This window comes from Trachurus japonicus, chromosome 8, assembly GCF_045865225.1.
Source record: "Trachurus japonicus isolate A0001 chromosome 8, Traja_1.0".
Lineage (NCBI taxonomy): Eukaryota > Metazoa > Chordata > Actinopteri > Carangiformes > Carangidae > Trachurus > Trachurus japonicus.
Window position 1 is genome coordinate 3485091 of NC_140914.1, and position 18207 is coordinate 3503297.

The 18207-nt window shown below is 45.4% G+C and overlaps 1 protein-coding gene across 1 annotated transcript; it reads right to left on the reverse strand.

Moving 5' to 3' along the window:
• Positions 1-1711: 1711 nt before the first annotated feature.
• On the reverse strand, positions 1712-17954 carry LOC146982353 (protein NLRC3-like). Its single transcript, XM_085785576.1, has 8 exons — positions 17569-17954; positions 9331-9392; positions 7111-9073; positions 6554-6727; positions 4292-4468; positions 2934-3107; positions 2284-2478; positions 1712-1769 (listed from the first exon to the last, which is right to left on the reverse strand). The coding sequence occupies exons 1-8, from the start codon at positions 17934-17936 to the stop codon at positions 1712-1714; spliced, it is 3171 nt and encodes a 1056-aa protein (XP_085641702.1). The 5' UTR covers positions 17937-17954.
• Between the last annotated feature and the right edge of the window lie 253 nt (positions 17955-18207).

The following is an 18207-nucleotide window of genomic DNA, read 5'->3' on the forward strand; positions in this document are numbered from 1 at the left end:
CTGATTGGCTGACGGTTGTCTCTCTCTGCTCTGATTGGCTGACTGTTGTCTCTCTGCTCTGATTGGCTAACGGTTGTCTCTCTCTGCTCTGATTGGCTGACGGTTGTCTCTCTCTCTCCTCTGATTGGCTGACTGTTGTCTCTCTCTGCTCTGATTGGCTGACTGTTGTCTCTCTCTGCTCTGATTGGCTGACTGTTGTCTCTCTGCTCTGATTGGCTGACTGTTGTCTCTCTCTGCTCTGATTGGCTAACAGTTGTCTCTCTGCTCTGATTGGCTGACGGTTGTCTCTCTGCTCTGATTTGCTGACTGTTGTCTCTCGCTCTGCTCTGATTGGCTGACTGTTGTCTCTCTGCTCTGATTGGCTGACGGTTGTCTCTCTCTCCTCTGATTGGCTGACAGTTGTCTCTCTCTGCTCTGATTGGCTGACTGTTGTCTCTCTGCTCTGATTGGCTGACGGTTGTCTCTCTCTCCTCTGATTGGCTGACAGTTGTCTCTCTCTGCTCTGATTGGCTGACTGATATTAATATAACTTTCAGCGAAGACTGTCGGGAAAAAATAAACATGAAGAGTAAATGTGATAATATTAATGAATCTGTTGATATTAGTAATAATCACTCTAACATTGAGTTGTACTTGTTGATTTTCAGAACAAACAATAACAATGTGTTTAATAAAATCTTTACAGTAAAATGTTCTGCAGTTCCTCACTCTGACCACAGGGAGGCAGTGAAGTCCAACTGTTACTGTGCATGAGACACTGATCAACAACCAGCAGCTCTCAGTGAGGCGTTCAGGGACCCCACCCAGAGGGGGAAGAACTGGTTTTCACTATGATTTCATTCATAACTGATGGTCAACTAGCAGCTCTAACCTCCAGTAACATCACTGTCCTTTCACCGCCATGGTAACAGAGAAAAAACAAAAACAAATAAATACATGAATAAACAACAACATCAAACGGAGGAAGTGGAGATTTTCATTTTCCAGTCTTTCTTCTTTGATCCAACCTGTCGCTGAGACTTACAGGTGAACATCAGCTCTTTCAAAATAAAAGCTCATAAAAAACGTAAATACCGGTAAGTAAATAATTACATTATATATATATTCCTGAATATGCAAAAAAAAATGCAAACATTTACAAAACTGTGAAAAGTCAAAGCCTGTTTCTCTTTATTCAACTGGAAATAATCCAGGTAATTAAACATTCATTTTATTTTGGTCACTTAGTTAAAGCTGTACAGAAAAGAAAATTGAATTTGAGCCCAGTCTGGGTCATAAAATTAGTGTAATAACTCATCTATCAGACGATGTAGGCCAAACTTTGTGCAAAATTCTATTTTTGATTAAATCCGGGATGAAAGTGTTGTATTTTTTTCCGCATTGGATAATGCAGGCGCACGGATTACATCATGTTGCTCACGATTCACCAGCCACTGATATTGGGTCCGTCATCCGTCATTTCTGTACACCTTTCAACTCTCATTTTGTTCTGGTCAGTTTTCATTCAGTTTTCATGTGACGAACCCTGTCAGTCCAGAACACACAGGAATGATGGTTGACCACACACACACACACACACACACACACACACACACACACACACACACACACACACACACACACACACACACACACACACACACACACACACACACACACACACACACACACACACACACACACACACACACACACACACAGAGAGTACTCTTCACCAGTCTGATTCCCAGTCTGATTCCGGCTCTGATTCCAATTCTGCAGTATAGCATCTGTGAAGAGAAGCAGAGGACAGAGGTGATGGATCAGTGATTGATCAGTGATTGATCAGTGATTGATCAGTGATTGATCAGTGATGGATCAGTGATTGATCAGTGATTGATCAGTGATAGATCAGTGATGGATCAGTGATTGATCAGTGATTGATCAGTGATAGATCAGTGATTGATCAGTGATTGATCAGTGATCAGAGACTCCATCAGCTGGACTTGAGTCCTGTTCAGTCCAGATGTGCAGCAGCTGTGCAGCTTCCTCTCAGCTCTCATGTTAACGTGTTGGAGTGAACACTGAGCAGGAAGCTCACACACCTGCACAGACTTTTAGCATCAAGTCTGTTCACTCTGCACATTTCACTGAGTCGCCGTGGAAACAAAGTGCTGAGTCATGAAGGTTCATCACTGATGAGTCACTGTGCTCTGATTGGCTGACTGTTGTCTCTCTCTCTCTGCTCTGATTGGCTGACTGTTGCCTCTCTCTCTACTCTGATTGGCTGACTGCAGCACAGACTGACTCCGCCCCCCTACTGACCTCACAGTCTCCAGTCTACAGTCTGGACTCTTCACAAGATCATCCAGATCCTTCAGGTCTGAAGACTTCAGGTTGTTTAATCTCAGGTCCAGTTCTCTCAGGTGGGAGGGGTTGGACTTCAGAGCTGAGACCAGAGAAGAACAGCTGATCTCTGACAACCTGCACTCCATCAATCTGAATAAAGAATAAAAGAAGGAGATAAATTCATTGATGATCAGAAAGAACAGTTTTTTCTTCAACAGGTGAATTTCAGTGTCTTTGTCCAAACATGAGTTGTGAGGATCTTGTGCACATTGTTGTGATAGAGATGAAGTGAGTTGATGAGCTGATACTGGACATTTTCTCCAGAGTTTCTAGAAAACATGAGTCGTCTGACTGAGAGAAATACGAGTGTGTGTGAAGGTTGAACTGAAGTGAACAGACATTATTCATGACCACTGAGTGAAATGAGCTGAAACTGAAGAATCATTCTCACACAACAACAACTGCAAATATTCAACAACCACTATTTCAAATGTCATTAATCAATTCAATCAAAGTCAATGATTCAAGTTCTGAGTGAAGATCAATCAGGTTCAGTTGTGGATCAAAGATCTAAGATCTACAACAGTAACAGTCAGTGAACTGACCCCAGAGTCTCCAGTCTACAGTCTGGACTCTCCAGAAAACCACTCAGATCCTTCACTCCTGAATCCTGCAGCTTGTTTCCACTCAGGTCCAGGTGTCTCAGGTGGGAGGGGTTGGACTTCAGAGCTGAGACCAGAGAAGAACAGCTGATCTCTGACAACCTGCAGCGCTGCAATCTGAATAAAGAATAAAAGAAGAAGATAAATTCATGGATAACTGATCAGATGATGATTCTCTGTTATTATTATTTTTATTAATAACTAGGCGTGTCCTCCACTAAGGATTTTCATAGTTGAATCTGATTGGTCAGATTTTGTCCATAGTCGACTAATCGTAGAATCATGTTGTTTTTTCCTCATTGATTCATGATCTCATTCGCGTCTTTTTCTGGAGAAAAGAGTTAAAACAGCTGAATAAACTAATTCTTCAGTTGGCATCAGATAACAGGACGTTCTCCATCCGTCCTTTTCCTGATCTCACTCATTAAGCTGCGATGACATCATCATCTCCCTTTCAGGGACGATGCAGCGATGACGAGTACAAGTGTGTGCTGTGAATTAATGAGTGTGTGCTGTGAACTAACGAGTGTGTGTTGTGAATTAACGAGTGTGTGTGGAGAATGAAAACGTGAAGTCTTGTTGTGAGGACATGATATGAGCATCAGTGCTGGTTCAGACGGGTCAGGGGTCGAGGGTCACAGCACCATGGTGTTGCTGTTGTTGTTGTTTGTGTGTGTGTGTGTGTGTGTGTGTAGGTAAGTGTAAGTGCTGCACAATAGACAGAGAACGCGTCCCTTACTTTAATATTGTAAATAAAACTTTAGGCCTAGATAAATTCAATGTAAAACCAGATGTTCAGCAGCAGGAAGCTCCCCTATATATTCACAACGATCTTTGCGACGATTCGACAACGAGGTTGATCGTCCAATCAGAGCTCTCCGAATCGAATAGTCGACTATTGGAGGTCACCCCTATTAATAACTTTATATATCAACTGGTATCAGGGTTAAATCAATAAATGACTAACAGCACAGGGGTCAATGACGTGATGAAACCCAGTGTCAAGTGGTGTAACTTTGATTTTTGATAAAAATCTGAATAAACAGGAAAATAAATCTGGACTCAAATGAGGAATTAATACAACTGTGTTTCTGGACTCATTTTACATCATTTGTCACAGATTATTTAGAAGAAGAGTTTTTTGTTTTTAGGACATGTCCTGCTCAAGATGCATTAAAATCTAAATATAGAAACACAGAAAATAATCTATTTTAATTTAATGTTTTCAGAAGAAAGTATATTTTTATAAATTCACTTTAATCCACTGTAGGTGGATCAGATACAACAGTCAGTGAACTGACCTCAGAGTCTCCAGTCTACAGTCTGGACTCTCCAGAAAACCACTCAGATCCTTCACTCCTGAATCCTGCAGCTCGTAGTTCTCACCCAGGTTCAGTTCTCTCAGGTGGGAGGGGTTGGACTTCAGAGCTGAGACCAGAGAAGAACAGCTGATCTCTGACAACCTGCAGCCCCACAATCTGAATAAAGAATAAAAGCAGTGAGTTGAGGACAAAGCTCCTTGTTGACAGTGTTCAGTGTCTCATCATCTGTTCAGAGCTGAAGAAGCTTCAGAAAGAACAAGTTTAGAAAATCAAAGTCCAACAGCTGAAGCAACAGGAAGCAGGTTAAACAGTGACAGAGAGAAAATAGCTCATTAAAGGACAATTCCGGGCAAATTCAACTTGGGAATCTGAAGATTATCAGTTTAATGTCTCCTGTTTTGCGGTAGTTGTGTCTGTCCCCGCATCACCACGGCAGCGATGAATGGGAGCGGATGTAAGTTCTGCTGCTTAGGCTGTTTCCATCCCTCAAAGCCACAGACAGCGTCAGATGGCGACTCAACATGCACCCAGAAGTGTATTTACTTCAAGCAAGTCAAGAGTTGATATTCCTGTGTTTATCAGTCCCTCCAGGAATTCGCGATGTTGCGATCGCAACAATTAACGCAAATTCAGCCAATCCCCGCGAATTTTTGCGATCTTGCAATTTTGTACAATCACCGCAACTTTTCCGCAAATTGGACCAATTGTCGGTGCTTTCCGCGAGTTACACAGCAGAGAGTGTGAGTCTGGACGGAGCGGTGGTTGAAAGTGAGTCCACGGAGGAACAGCGTGGCTGGGCTGACGGCAAGAAACTTGATACAACGTGCACAAAGTGATAAGTAAAGGAACACAAGCTGAGTTGAACGTGTTGAGTGTGTGAGTTGTCCTGGTTGACCACCCGAGGCTGTGTCAACCCCGCAGCACTCGCCGAGGGGGAATCCAGTGAGTGCGCCACTGCAGGGCCGGAGCGGAGCAGCCGGCGGCCAGGTGCCCCTTCCCCCATCCTAAAGCCCTGGCCCTGGACTTGAGTAGCCACCCTCCCCTTTTTATTCAAAAACTGGACTGTTTTAATAAAACAGTTCTTTTACCACGATTTTTAAACAGACATTTTAATTAAAAGTAAAACAACTTTCAACTCTATATAATTTTCCTGTGCCTTTCTTAACAAGTGGAAAATTGCTGGTATAACATGACATCACATTAATTTGTGACATTTCAAAATTTTCAATTTTCCTTTGATTTTTAATTATTCAGAACAAAACTGCAACTTTTTTTTTGCAACTTTCGCTGTCTCCCGCAATTTAATCGCAACAAAAGGGCTTAAAACATCGCAACATGCACCGCAATTTTTTCAAAATGTGGCCGCAAATTCAGGCATTTTAGGCCGCAACAATCACAAAAAAAGCCCGCGAAATCCTGGAGGGACTGGTTTATGACACAAACGGGAGCTTCTGACTGCACGTGAACACACAGAGCCTCAACTTGGGTCTCGCACCAGACTTTGAATTAGATCTAGTTTTACAAACATGTCGGCTTGCTTGAAGTAAATAAACTTCTCTGTGAACATGAAGCAACAACCTTCAGCCCATCTTGGTGAGCCTCCAAACAAACCAGCTGAGCCTCTGCAGCTGCTTCATGTCAGCAGCAACAAGACCAACACTAGCAGCTCTGCTCTCACCTGTCTCACCTTGATTCTCAGCATTCACAGTCATTGACAGGAAGTGGCTGCAGTGTGTGCCGTGCTCTTCACTTCCTGCTTCACACTCCAGCCTCTCCCAGCCAGTTGAGCTACCAGGGAGCAGACTTTAGCTGCCAACAGCTCCCTACAGCCAGCCTCCACTGGAGCGCAGCTTTCCAGCCTCCTCTGCCTCTGCTGCCAGCTCTGTGGATCTCAGCTGCTTCCTCTCATGCTTCCTCCCATGGTTCTGTCAGCTCCACAACATCCACCAGCTGCTGTGTTTCTGACCACAACTCAACATCTGCTCTCAGATCAGTGCTGCACGTTGCTTCAACAACAAGTGTCTGAGTTGAAAACAACAGTTGTAGAAGCTGAGCTCGTTCTCTGCTGCTCTGAATCACAAACACTACGGCTGCTCTCACCTTCTTCTCTCTGGACTCATCTCAACTGTTTTCTCTCTTCAGCTTCTTGAGAAAAATCCTCACACACAAATCCTGACATGTACGAACCAATGAGAAGCTGAAGCTTCAAACAACTACAACAGCTCCAGTCAGTGAACTCACCTCAGAGTCTCCAGTCTACAGTTTGGACTCTCCAGTCCAGCACACAGAAGCTTCACTGATGAACCATCCAGGTAGTTCCATCTCAGGTCCAGGTGTCTCAGGTGGGAGGGGCTGGACTTCAGAGCTGAGGCAACAACTTCACAGAGAATCTCTGAGAGTCCACAACCACCAAGTCTGTGATTAGAGAAGAAACAAAATGTGTGAGAGTAAAATCAGACAATTTGTACTAAACACACACAACATGTCATCATGTGATCAACATGTGCTCTTCACACTCTGGTTCAGTTCATCTTCTCTCTTTGTGTTGGACATGAAACAATAATCCTCATCAGGGCTGGGCTGGAAAAACCCATTCTCAGATGACTGAGACTTATGAGAATCATTTAACACTGTGTGTGTGTGTGTGTGTGTGTGTGTGTGTGTGTGTGTGTGTGTGTGTGTGTGTGTGTGTGTGTGTGTGTGTGTGTGTGTGTGTGTGTGTGTGTGTGTGTGTGTGTGTGTGTGTGTGTGTGTGTGTAGAACTAGTTGATGGTATTATTGATCATGTCTGGACTCACCGAGCCTTCCTGCAGTTCCTCACAGCTGGGATCAGTCTCAGTCGTCCCAGAGTTGATGTCTTGTACTTCTCCAGGTCCAACTCGTCCAGAACCTGCTCTGACATCTGCAGCATGTAGGCCAGAGCTGAACACTGGATCAAAGAGAGGAACTTCTTTGATCTGTTCTCTGACTTCAGGAACTGTTGGATCTGCTGATGAACTGACTGGTCCTTCATCTCCGTCAGACAGTGGAACATGTTGATGCTTCTGTCAGGAGAGATTTTAACAGTGTCACCAATTTGTTCTATACCATCAAAGGCATAACTTTCAACACTGCCATCACTGTTCATCTCCTTGAGGTTGTTGATGGTTCTCTGGATGGTTTCTGGACTGTTGTCTGTCTGACCCAGCAGACCTCCTAACAGCCTCTGGTTGGACTCCAGAGAGAGGCCATGAAGGAAGCGAACAAACAGGTCCAGGTGACCGTTTCTACTGAGGAGGGATTCCTCCATGGCTCTCTGCAGGAAGACATCCAGGATTAAATCTTCATGTTGTTCTCCTAGGAACTTCTTGAGGACCCCTCTCTTCCTGTTGGTGAAACAGTGGAACATGTAGACTGCAGCCAGAAACTCCTGAACACTCAGATGAACAAAGCAGTAGACTGTTTTCTGGAAGATCACACTCTCTCTTTTGAAGATCTCAGTACAGAGTCCTGAGTTCACCAAGGCCTCTGTGACATCCAGACCACACTGCTCCAGGTCTTCTTGGTAGAACATGATGTTTCCTTCCTGCAGCTGTTCAAACGCCAGCCTCCCCAGCTTCAGAAGAACTTCCCTGTCGGCCTCCGTCAGCTCCTGTGGACTCGTCTCATGTTCTTCACCGTACTTGCTCTTCTTCCTCTTTGTCTGGACCAGCAGGAAGTGTGAGAACAGGTCAGTCGTGGTCTTGGGCAGCTCTCCTCTCTGGTCTGTGGTCAACATGTGCTCCAGAACTGTAGCACTGATCCAGCAGAAGACTGGGACTTGACACATGATGTGGAGGCTCCTGGACGTCTGGATGTGTGAGATGATTCTTCTGGACAGATCTTCATCACTGGACCTCCTCCTGAAGTACTCCTCCATCTGGGCGTCAGTGAAGCCTCGGACCTCTGTTACCCTGTCGACACATGTAGGAGGGATCTGATTGGCTGCTGCAGGTCTGGAGGTGATCCAGACCAGAGCCGAGGGAAGCAGATTCCCCTGGATGAGGTTTGTCAGCAGCACGTTGACTGATGACGTCTGTGTGACATCAGACACAACCTCCCTGTTGTTGAAGTCCAGTGACAGTCGGCTTTCATCCAGGCCGTCAAAGATGAAGAGAAGTTTACAGACAGCCAGCTGCTCTGCTGTCACCTTCTGTAATGTTGGATGGAAAACATGGAGCAGCCTGAGAAGACTCAACCGCTGATCTCTGATCAGGTTCAGCTCCCTGAACGAAAGCAGAACCAGCAGACTGACATCTTGGTTCTCCAAGCCCTCGGCCCAGTCCAGAGTGAACTTCTGCACCGAGAAGGTTTTTCCAACGCCAGCGACGCCGTTGGTCAGAACCACTCTGATGGGTCTCTGTTGGACAGGTGAGACCGTAGAGATGTCCTCTCTCTGTTGGACAGGTGAGACCGTAGAGACGTCCTCTCTCTGTTGGACAGGTGAGACTGTAGAGACGTCCTCTCTCTGTTGGACAGGTAAGTCTTTAAAGATGTCGTTGCACTTGATTGGAGTGTCATGGAGGGTCTTCTTCTTGGACGTTGTCTCCAGCTGTCTCACCTCATGTTGGGTATTAACCTCTTCACTCTGTCCCTCTGTGATGTAGAGCTCAGTGTAGATCCTGTTGAGGAGGGTTCCACTTCCTGTTCCACTTCCTGTTCCCTCAGTTCCTTCAGTCACTCGTTCACATCTGCTCCTCAGACTGATCTTATGTTGATCTAAAACCTCCTGCAGACCACGATCTGCTGAGAGACAAGAGACAGAGTCAGACTGAAGACAGAGAGTCTGACAATCTGATCAGATTATTTTCATCAGCTACAGAAAAACTACAGACAACAAAGAGAAGGTTTGAATCATCATCTTAAATGTCAGTGCTGTGTGATGGAACAATGACTCTGGAGAAAACAACAGGTCCTGGTTTCACTAATGACCACATCAGCAGACAGATGTTCAGTCTCACTTTGTCCACAGCTGCTCTGATTGGCTGTCTGCAGCTCACCTCTGGTTCTGGGTCTTTGTCCATGATCCTTCAGGACGTCAGAGACACCACTCCTCTTCCTCCTGTCAAGACTAAATGATTAAAGACATGAAAACAAAAACACTTTGTACTCTGATAATTACATTAAATCATAAAGACGTTGATGAGGACAAACACAGATTAAACTGATGTGTCTTTTCTTCAAGAGAGGAGAAAGAAGAGAGAGGACTGAGGACAAACATGGATGTGGCCTCACTGATCCTAGACCAGCTGGTGTCCGTAAATTATTTGGAGTAGACTAAGTTACTATTACATTTACTCTACTTTAACCATGACTCGTCATCTCAGAGCTGAGGAGGTTTTTCTGTTTTCTATAGTGTTTGTGTTTCACTGCAGGAGGAGGGGGGCACTTTAAACTTGTTGTGAACCTTCAGAGTCTGATGGATCTGGTTCCTGGTTTCTCTCTGTTTCCTTCACATGAGTCTGACTGAATCATCTTCAGCTCAGTTTACAGTAGAAACTAGGCCTGGGACGATAATCAATAAATCAATTAATCGCACGATAAATGAAAATGAACTCAATACTTTTCGGCCTCGATAAATCGCCATGTGCATGCACTAGGGGTGTGACGAGATCTCGCGAGACTAAACTCGACAAATTAATGTTTAATTTAATTTAATGTTAAAAAATGTAAAGCAGGGTTTGCACTACCAGTTACCATTACTTTGCACCCCTTTCCACTACACAGTTATAACTCTACTCGACTTGGTTTAGGTGCTTTTCAGTCACAGCTGAGTTCTTCATTTCTCCTCAGTAAAAACGAAACTTAACAACCAGCGCATCCAGCGCTAATTAACGACTCTGTGGCGGCCCCGACTCTCTCTCTCTCTCTCTCTCTGGCACACACACACACACACACACACACACACACACACACACACAAGCACATGGACAGGTCGCGCTGTGACGGTAATAAACATATGCGCTAGACCGTCCGACGTGGGAGAGGGGGGGGGGGGGGGGGGGGGGAGACATTGGTGGAAGAAGAAATGTATTTAAAGCTCATGCTTACATCATGCATGTAAATAGTTACAACAAAACATTTCAAAATGCAAGTGCAACTGGGTTAAATAAAAGTCTGTTGGTCCAGTCATATTTTGTCATTGTAGCTTTCTTAAAATCTCGTCTCGTCTCGATCTCGTGAACCCAATCTCGTGTCTCGTCTCGTCTCGTGAGATGAGTGTATCGTCACACCCCTAGCATGCACGTATTTGTTTTCCTGGTCTCTGGCCTCCAACCAGGCTGGATGACAAGAGGCTTCACTCTGTGCATCGGTCTCAGCACCTGGGCCGTTTGTTTCATAGCAGAATGAAAGGAGTGAACCCTCTTTTCAGTCATCCAGGATCTTTGTTTCCCAGAATGCATTTCGCAGCAACCGGCAGCGCTAGCTGTAAAGCTAAGCAGCTAAAAGCTATTTTACTGTAATTCTTGCTGCCGCGCTGTTAAAGCAGAAGTAAGTGATATATTTGTGTTAATATAAGTCTTAAATAGTTATATCTTCCGACAGCAATCACTTCTATAGAGTGTTTGGACTGAAACACGGGTCTGTCAGTCACTCTGCTCTGCTCTGAGCCGAGGAGAAAACTTTTATGGTATCCTACAGTTTTTATCCAATGAGGAGAGAGAACACACAGGCACACACAAACGCTCCGCACGTGTTTCCATGTCCCAGCGCATTGACTTACAGGCACACGGAGCCCAAGAAATACAGTATACAGTAACATGTAAACTAGTAAAACTCAGTCGCGGGTCTGATTGGAAGGTTCGGCGGGCCGGATGCGGCCCGCGGGCCGCCTATTGAGTACCGCTGCTCTAGAGCCAGCTTCATGTGATTACAGTCACACACACACACCTTCATGTGATTAAAACACAGTTAACGTGCAACAGAATTTAAACTTAAACCATGATTTAATCTGGTTTTAAAGTTAAACCTTGTTGGTGTCAAATGCGTCAAATGCCTCTCGTGGGAGCAGCTGATAGAGTCCCCCCCAGCTGAAAGCAGCCCACCCCACCAGCCAGAGGGTCCAGGACCATAGGGACTGCAGTGGAGGAAGGCTGCCTTAACACCCTGCACAATGGCACCCAGTACACAGAAGTTAGACAGGACCAGTCAGCCCATCACCTGGTCCGTTCAACAAATCAGTTTATGCTACTGTGATTTATGTAGCCTAGTTAAATACTACAGTAATCATCATAGTGTATTGGCAGGAAAGACCATTTAAATCTGTATCAAATATCGATTAATGAATTAATCGATAATTTGCATGTTGGTCTTGGTTAAGTACCACCTTGAAAAAAACAACAATGTTTTGTTGCTTAAGCTATTCAGTCATTCAATGGTATACTAAAATCCATGTGAAAAAAATGCTTCTCACTGTTCTCAGGTCAAATATTTATATGCGATTAAAATGCAATTAATTGCGATTCATTAATTACAAAGCCTCTAATTAATTAGATTAATTGTTTTAATTGAGTCCTGGCCCTATTACACAAGATACACACACACACACACACACACACACACACACACACACACACACACACACACACACACACACACACACAGTTAACCTAATGTGATTACAGCTCCTCCATATCAGTGCTTATAGAAAGATGATCATGTGTCTGTCTGATCAGCTCTGTCTTGACCTTAAGATCGTGGGTTTGATTCCCATGTTGACAGAGATGGCACAACCGGCAGTAGCTCCCGTGGCCCATTCAAAATTTCCCGAGAGGAAATTTTCTAGTTAAACCATAGTCTAATAACGCAGCCATGTGGACCACATGCTGTTGTTGTTTATATTGATAAAAAGATAAAAAGTAGCCAAAAAAAGAGAAACGATACCACCAAGTCCGTGTTGAAAATTTAACTCGACTTTTATTTTGAGCAACTGAGATGAATTAAAAACCACGACGTGACAGATGCTCGTCAATTCATAATCAGCTGTGTAAACAGAAACAGTCAATGACAGACAGACCTGTTATTGTTAGATCACACACACAAACTTCCAACATCTCCTGCACCAGAGCATGACACCGGACGGCTCCTCTCTCTGACGGACACCGGAGGGGGGGGGCTCCGCTACCTGTCCAGGTGCAGCTGATCTCCGCGGCGGAGTGTTTTTTTTTTTTACGTCACCGGGACCTGTCAGCGGGACATCGGGCCGGTGTTTCACATCCCTCCATCAGCCGAACCATGCCAGTGGTGCTGATGGTCATAAAGTTGCGTTCGCAGCAGTAATATGCCTATGATTTCTCCTCAGTCACTTGTGTTTAGTAAACTGCAGGAGCATTTCATGAGGTCGCTGGGTTTCCTGACGTGGTCGGTGACACGTGCATCTGCAGCCTCCATCCACCGGGATGACACTTATCAATCACAAAAACTATCAGTCTATCAATGTGCAGATATTTAATGTTGCCGCCCTCTCCCTGTTCAACGCGGTAACGCCAGTAAAGTCCCTCTTCTTGGCCGTCTTCTGTGTCTCCATGTCGTAAAAGGGGCAGGGCGGTTACACCCCGCCTTTCCGAAGCCCCGCCTTTCCGACAATAGACTTCCATTCATCGTAATAGCGGGGTTTTCTATTTTTTCTAAAGACCCCGCTACTCCGAAAAGGCTATTGGGGGAAACCCCCAGCGCGCAGTGCGCATTGATCCTTTTTTCCTTTTTGGGGTCAAACGGATCATGTGCATAATTAACTGCAAAACAAGCAAATACTTCATATTAATGACATATAACGTTCATTATGCTTCTAGCCTGTCTAGCCTCTACCTGGTCTTTTTTACTAAACTTAACCAACTCCTTTCTTCATTGCCTAAGCCCAACCAAAGCATCTCCCTCAGTCAGCTGTCAGTGCGAGCGGCGGCTGCAGCAGCCTCGCGCCCCTGTGAGCTCAAGCCGGCTTCAGCCGTGCTCGAGCGGAGCAGGGGGGAGAAAAAGAAAAAAAGTGTATTTCTATTACTGTGTGGGAGATCTCCAACAACGGAGTCGGGGAGAAAGCAAGTGGGACAGATCTGCCCAGTCCCTGAGCAGCGCACGTTTCACAGACAAGACGCAACACAGAGTGTAAACAACGTCACGCGGTTCAGCACCTTGGACAGCTGCGGGGGGGAGGAGGGGGTGTCGGAGTAGCGGTGTTTCGAAGTGGGGCTATTTCGGAACAGCGGGGTGTCGAAGTGGAGGGGTGTCGGAATGGAGAGCTGTCCCCGGGCAGGGCGACGCCTCTAAAGCAGGAATATATCGGGGCGTGACATTTAAATGACGCTCGTTTTCAGCCGCCGGATTTATCACCACCACGCCGGTTCTACGCCGAAATCAGCAGCGTACACACTTTTAGTAAATCACACGTGACACTTGGCGTACACTGATATTTACACCAGAATCTACACCAGATCCTGCGCAAGTTTGATAAATGAGGGCCACTGTGAGTAATTTTGGGGCTTCTAGGATGTGTAGAACGAAGAAGACTGTAGATCAGAGCAAGAAGTGAAGAAGAAGGAGAAGACGAGCGTGATCGGTACAGAGATAAAAAAGTTGGAAAAAGTTTCTATTTCTAGAGGAAAACGACGGGCAGAGCCTGGAACAAGTGTAACGTGGAGCTGGAAGAAGCTTAGCCACCGATGCTATTAGCATAGCTCCAGCATGAAGTGATCAGAGGAGGCAGGAAAGGTAAACTCATCTAGATGATCATGAAGCGAAATGCCGAAGCGAAAGCGGATCGCAGAGTCAGTTTCACTGGTTGCTGTCTGAAACCGACGTGACGACGAACCGAGAGATCAGCGCGGTGCGTCGCTGCCGCGGCCGCGTCCAGCAGAGAGGCTGAAGACGCCACGACGTCTCCCTCCCTACTGCAGAGACGAGGGGATGAAGCAGGAGGAGAAGTAGGAGAGGGTGAGGGTGCAGCAACTGCCGGAGGAGTAGGAGAGCAGGCATCACTCTGCAGAGTAAGACTCCTACTTGTTGTATTTTAGTTTTTTTTTTTTTGTACAATGAAAAAACATGTGAAATGAAATTTTCAGATGTCTTACATGTTTTTGAAGCCAAAATTAAAACGGATAAATCACTGTTTTTCTTGAGAGACTCTCTTTCACAAAAATGCATTTTTCTCAGCTTTCTAGAAAAAAAGTGGTCTTTTTGGTGCAACCAGGCTCACGTGACGTCACACAGCGTTCGCAGCCGGTCACAGCGCCATCTTGGGTACCGACTTCCAAAGGCAGTCTATGGTCTGTGACCTCAAATCTCACAAAAATAGTGGATAAACCTTTTTTTATTAGGCTACATGGCACTATTGAATGTCGTATTCCGATAATTTATTGATATTTCTGATATTTATTTACATCTTGATTTTGCATTTAACAGTCTGTTATTCCTGTTTAACAGATCGTTGCTAAGTAAAATACACTAGGTAGGGACGCCGCTCTGATCAGCGCAGCACAGAAAAGAGAAACTATGCAGGATATTTACTTTCTGTTTCATTTTTACCGTCATTAAACAGCTCGGGAGACATGTAGCCTACGCCAAGGGAGGCTGCCTCACTCTACTGAGTGTGAGCGGCACGTACGTTCACGTTGCTTTCGTGAATTGTAAACACACAGACTTTTTGCGTGATAAGATGATTTGCCGAATTCTTCTTCTATTCCTGCAGCCTTTTGTCTCAATGTTAACGATGGCAAAATGTCCAGATATTTTATTACATTATGAAAATAAATGTCTGTGAGTTAAAAAGAAGTGGGCTACGCATTTATGATTTGATTTGGCTTTTCGTGTATTTGGAGGAGAGACAGAGCGAGCGAGAGAGAGAGAGAGAGAGAGAGAGAGAGAGACGAGGAGGTCCGCTGGGTGAGCTAGATTAACTTTTAACGGAAGAGAGAGCGGCGCACCGCGCTGTCAAAGATCGTCTCAGCAGAAATGGTGTGTGCTTTCAAGGCAAGGCCATCAAAATGAGAAATATCCATATCCAAACTACATCAGGCAGCAGTCATTTCTGGTCAGAGAGGATGTGGCTGCACTGAGCTGAATAGAGGTTAACTCAGTGTTCGGTACCCAGCATGGCGGCGGCCAGGTGGAACGCACCGTGACGTCACCCTACTGATAAGTAAGATAAATCAAGAATGGAACAAGGTACAAACAAATGGTTTTTTCCCTAGTTAAATAGAGAGTCTCCTCTTTCCTTTGAGCTGTTTGGTGTTTTCAGAGTCATAGTACAAAATATTCTCTTGGTCTTAAAATATTACTCAAAATGCCCCCAAACGCTGGCACATGGCACTGACCATTTTATAAAAGGTCTGGCACTCAAAGAGTTAATATGTAATCACTTTGTGCACCCCTCTCCTCCTCTCCTCCCTCCCGACCAGGAAGAACGCTTATTGATAGAGCAGTAGCAGGACACAGAGAGCAGAGGAGACTAGAGTCACAACACACAAGAAAGAAGGTTTTTGGAAATAAATAGTTTTTTAAAAGACCAATAACTGCAGCCGCAGCTGGTCGCGGAGTTTCATGTCTGATATTGTAACGTTGATAGTGAGCAGCCCCGAGTGATACGTAAACACAGGAAGTCACATGTGTCTATAAAGCATCCAGTGCTAACGGCTAGGGGGCTGGGAGTTCTCAGCGGTCCGGACCATACTTGCCAACATTGGGTTGTGAAAAATAGGGAGATTTTTTTTCATCAGTGTATCAGGGTTCATTCGCCAGGTGTGGCTATAAATTGCCATCATTTTTTCTTGCCTTGTATTTTAAACCTGAAGGAAACTTGTTCTGAAACTGTTTCTTTGATAGCCTATTCAATAAATGATTCTGTTTACCAATCAGGACAATGGGAAAAAAAGCAGTTGTAATTGTTGAAATGAAAACCAGAAGGCTGACCAAAGGTGGCCCTGTCCAGTAAGCCTACCTGAAGATGCATAGAATCTGTCAGTAAAGTCAGAAGGGGTGAAAAAGTTGAGTCACTAGACCCCTGTTGGGGGGTCTGGGGGCATTCCCCCCCACAAAAAAATGTAATTTTTAACACATAAATGAAGCATTCTAGTGTACTCTGAGAACATAAAGGGAACAGACTAAAAAAAAAAAAAAAGAAAAAAGAAAAAAAGAAGCACATTTAGGTAGTAGCTACTGACTGAAGGCAAGAATGGCTGGAGTGACACTTAACATGAACTCAGAGCTGGTCTGGTGGGGGGCAGTGGCTGGTGGGCAAAAACTAAACTCGTATTTTAAATCTAGGGGTCTGGATCAGCCATTCAAGGGCCCGTTTCCTCTGCTGTGCGGGGGGGCACGTCTGTGGAGCGGTGCATCGCGGACATGCACGGAGGGGGAGTACGGAAAAAAAAAAAAAAAACGAATGTGCGCCGCCGCATCCGCTCGGACCAGCGGGTCCGCTCGTGCCGACGTCGACAGCGGCAGGCAACCGCAGTATCAACGCTACTGGTATCACTGACTCCAGTCAGTGACATGTCACCGGCTGGCCTCATATGTGCAGGCAGGCCAGGGTTGCCAGATACGGCAACAATTATCCCCCACAATCTCACTTGTTTCCTTCACTGTAAAATCGGGAGATTAGCGGGAGAAATTACTAACCGGGAGCATCGCGGGAAATAGGGTTAAAAGTCGGGAGTCTCCCGCGTAAATCGGGAGTGTTGGCAAGTATGGTCCGGACCCGGTTGAACTCCGGACCGGCGCGGCTCGACTCGGCTCGGTCTGGATTTATTTTGGCCCTGAACCAGCGCATCAGGTGGTGCTGGTCCGGCCGCCAGCCCGGCTCGTTGAGAAATGTAACCTGTAACACTTTCCCTGCGTCTCCAGTAGCAGTAGGCTAACAACAGTTTGTTATAAAACTCATCAGTCATCATCACTGAGTCCGTTTATATGGTTTAAAACTCCGGTGTTGTGTTTGTTTGTGTTGTTCCCGTTTCACTCGCGTTCCTGTTCTGTTTACCGTTGCCATGCCAACGCATGCAGCAGGGAGGGAGGGGGCTCGTGGAGATGCGGCAGGAGGAAGAGGTGGGTGGGACTTGTGAGGGAGGTGGAGCTGTTGATTTTCAAATGTTTGTGCTGTGCTGAGTGAAATGCCAGATCGGTAAGTATTGCTTTAATTTGTTCTCAAAAAAATGTGTCAATAATATCGTTTATCGTCAATAATTTGTGGGACAATATATCGTCCAGCAAAATTTATTATCGTCCCAGGCCTAGTAGAAACCGTCTCTTACCGTGACTCTGGAGGTCCAGGTCCAGGTCCAGGTCCAGGTCCAGGTCCAGGTCTGAAGTTTATAGGTGGTTCATTGGACTGGTCACTCTGTACAGACCAGCTGGTGGGTCCAGGTCCAGGTCTGAAGTTTAGAGGTTTACCATTGGACTGGTCACTCTGTACAGACCAGCTGGTGGATCCAGGCCCAGGTCTGAAGTTTAGAGGTGGTTCATTGGACTGGTAACTCTGTACAGACCAGCAGGTGGATCCAGGTCCAGGTCCAGGTCTGAAGTTTAGAGGTGGTTCATTGGAGCGGTCACTCCTCAGAGACAGACAGATGGGTCCTGGAGACTCTGGTCTGTCCTCCTCTTCCTCCACATTAACACTCATCTTCAGGACTTCAGTGAGTCTGAGAGGGAAACCAGAAACACTGACGTTAGCTTCAGATTCTGCCGTTAAGGGGAAATTAAATTCAACAGCTGAGCTCTGAATCCTCTGTTTATTTTAGCTCTTAATGTGAAAACTGTGTTTCATTTTGTGTTGAGTGTAAAACCTTAACACCTTTCCAGAGAAGATAACCAGTCTTTAAAACAGGGAAACTGTTTTCATTCCACACCAGACCAGGTTCTCTTCAAAACCCACAAGATATGGACATAAAACT

Bases quoted from the DNA above. Each gene is read 5' to 3' on its own strand.
- LOC146982353 (XM_085785576.1), bottom strand. From the start codon at position 17,936: ATGAGTGTTAATGTGGAGGAAGAGGAGGACAGACCAGAGTCTCCAGGA. The intron at 3,108-4,291 runs GTCAGTTCACTG...TTCTTTATTCAG, and splicing joins TGTAGACTGGAGACTCTGAG to ATTGCAGCGCTGCAGGTTGT. The intron at 2,479-2,933 runs GTCAGTTCACTG...TTCTTTATTCAG, and splicing joins TGTAGACTGGAGACTCTGGG to ATTGATGGAGTGCAGGTTGT.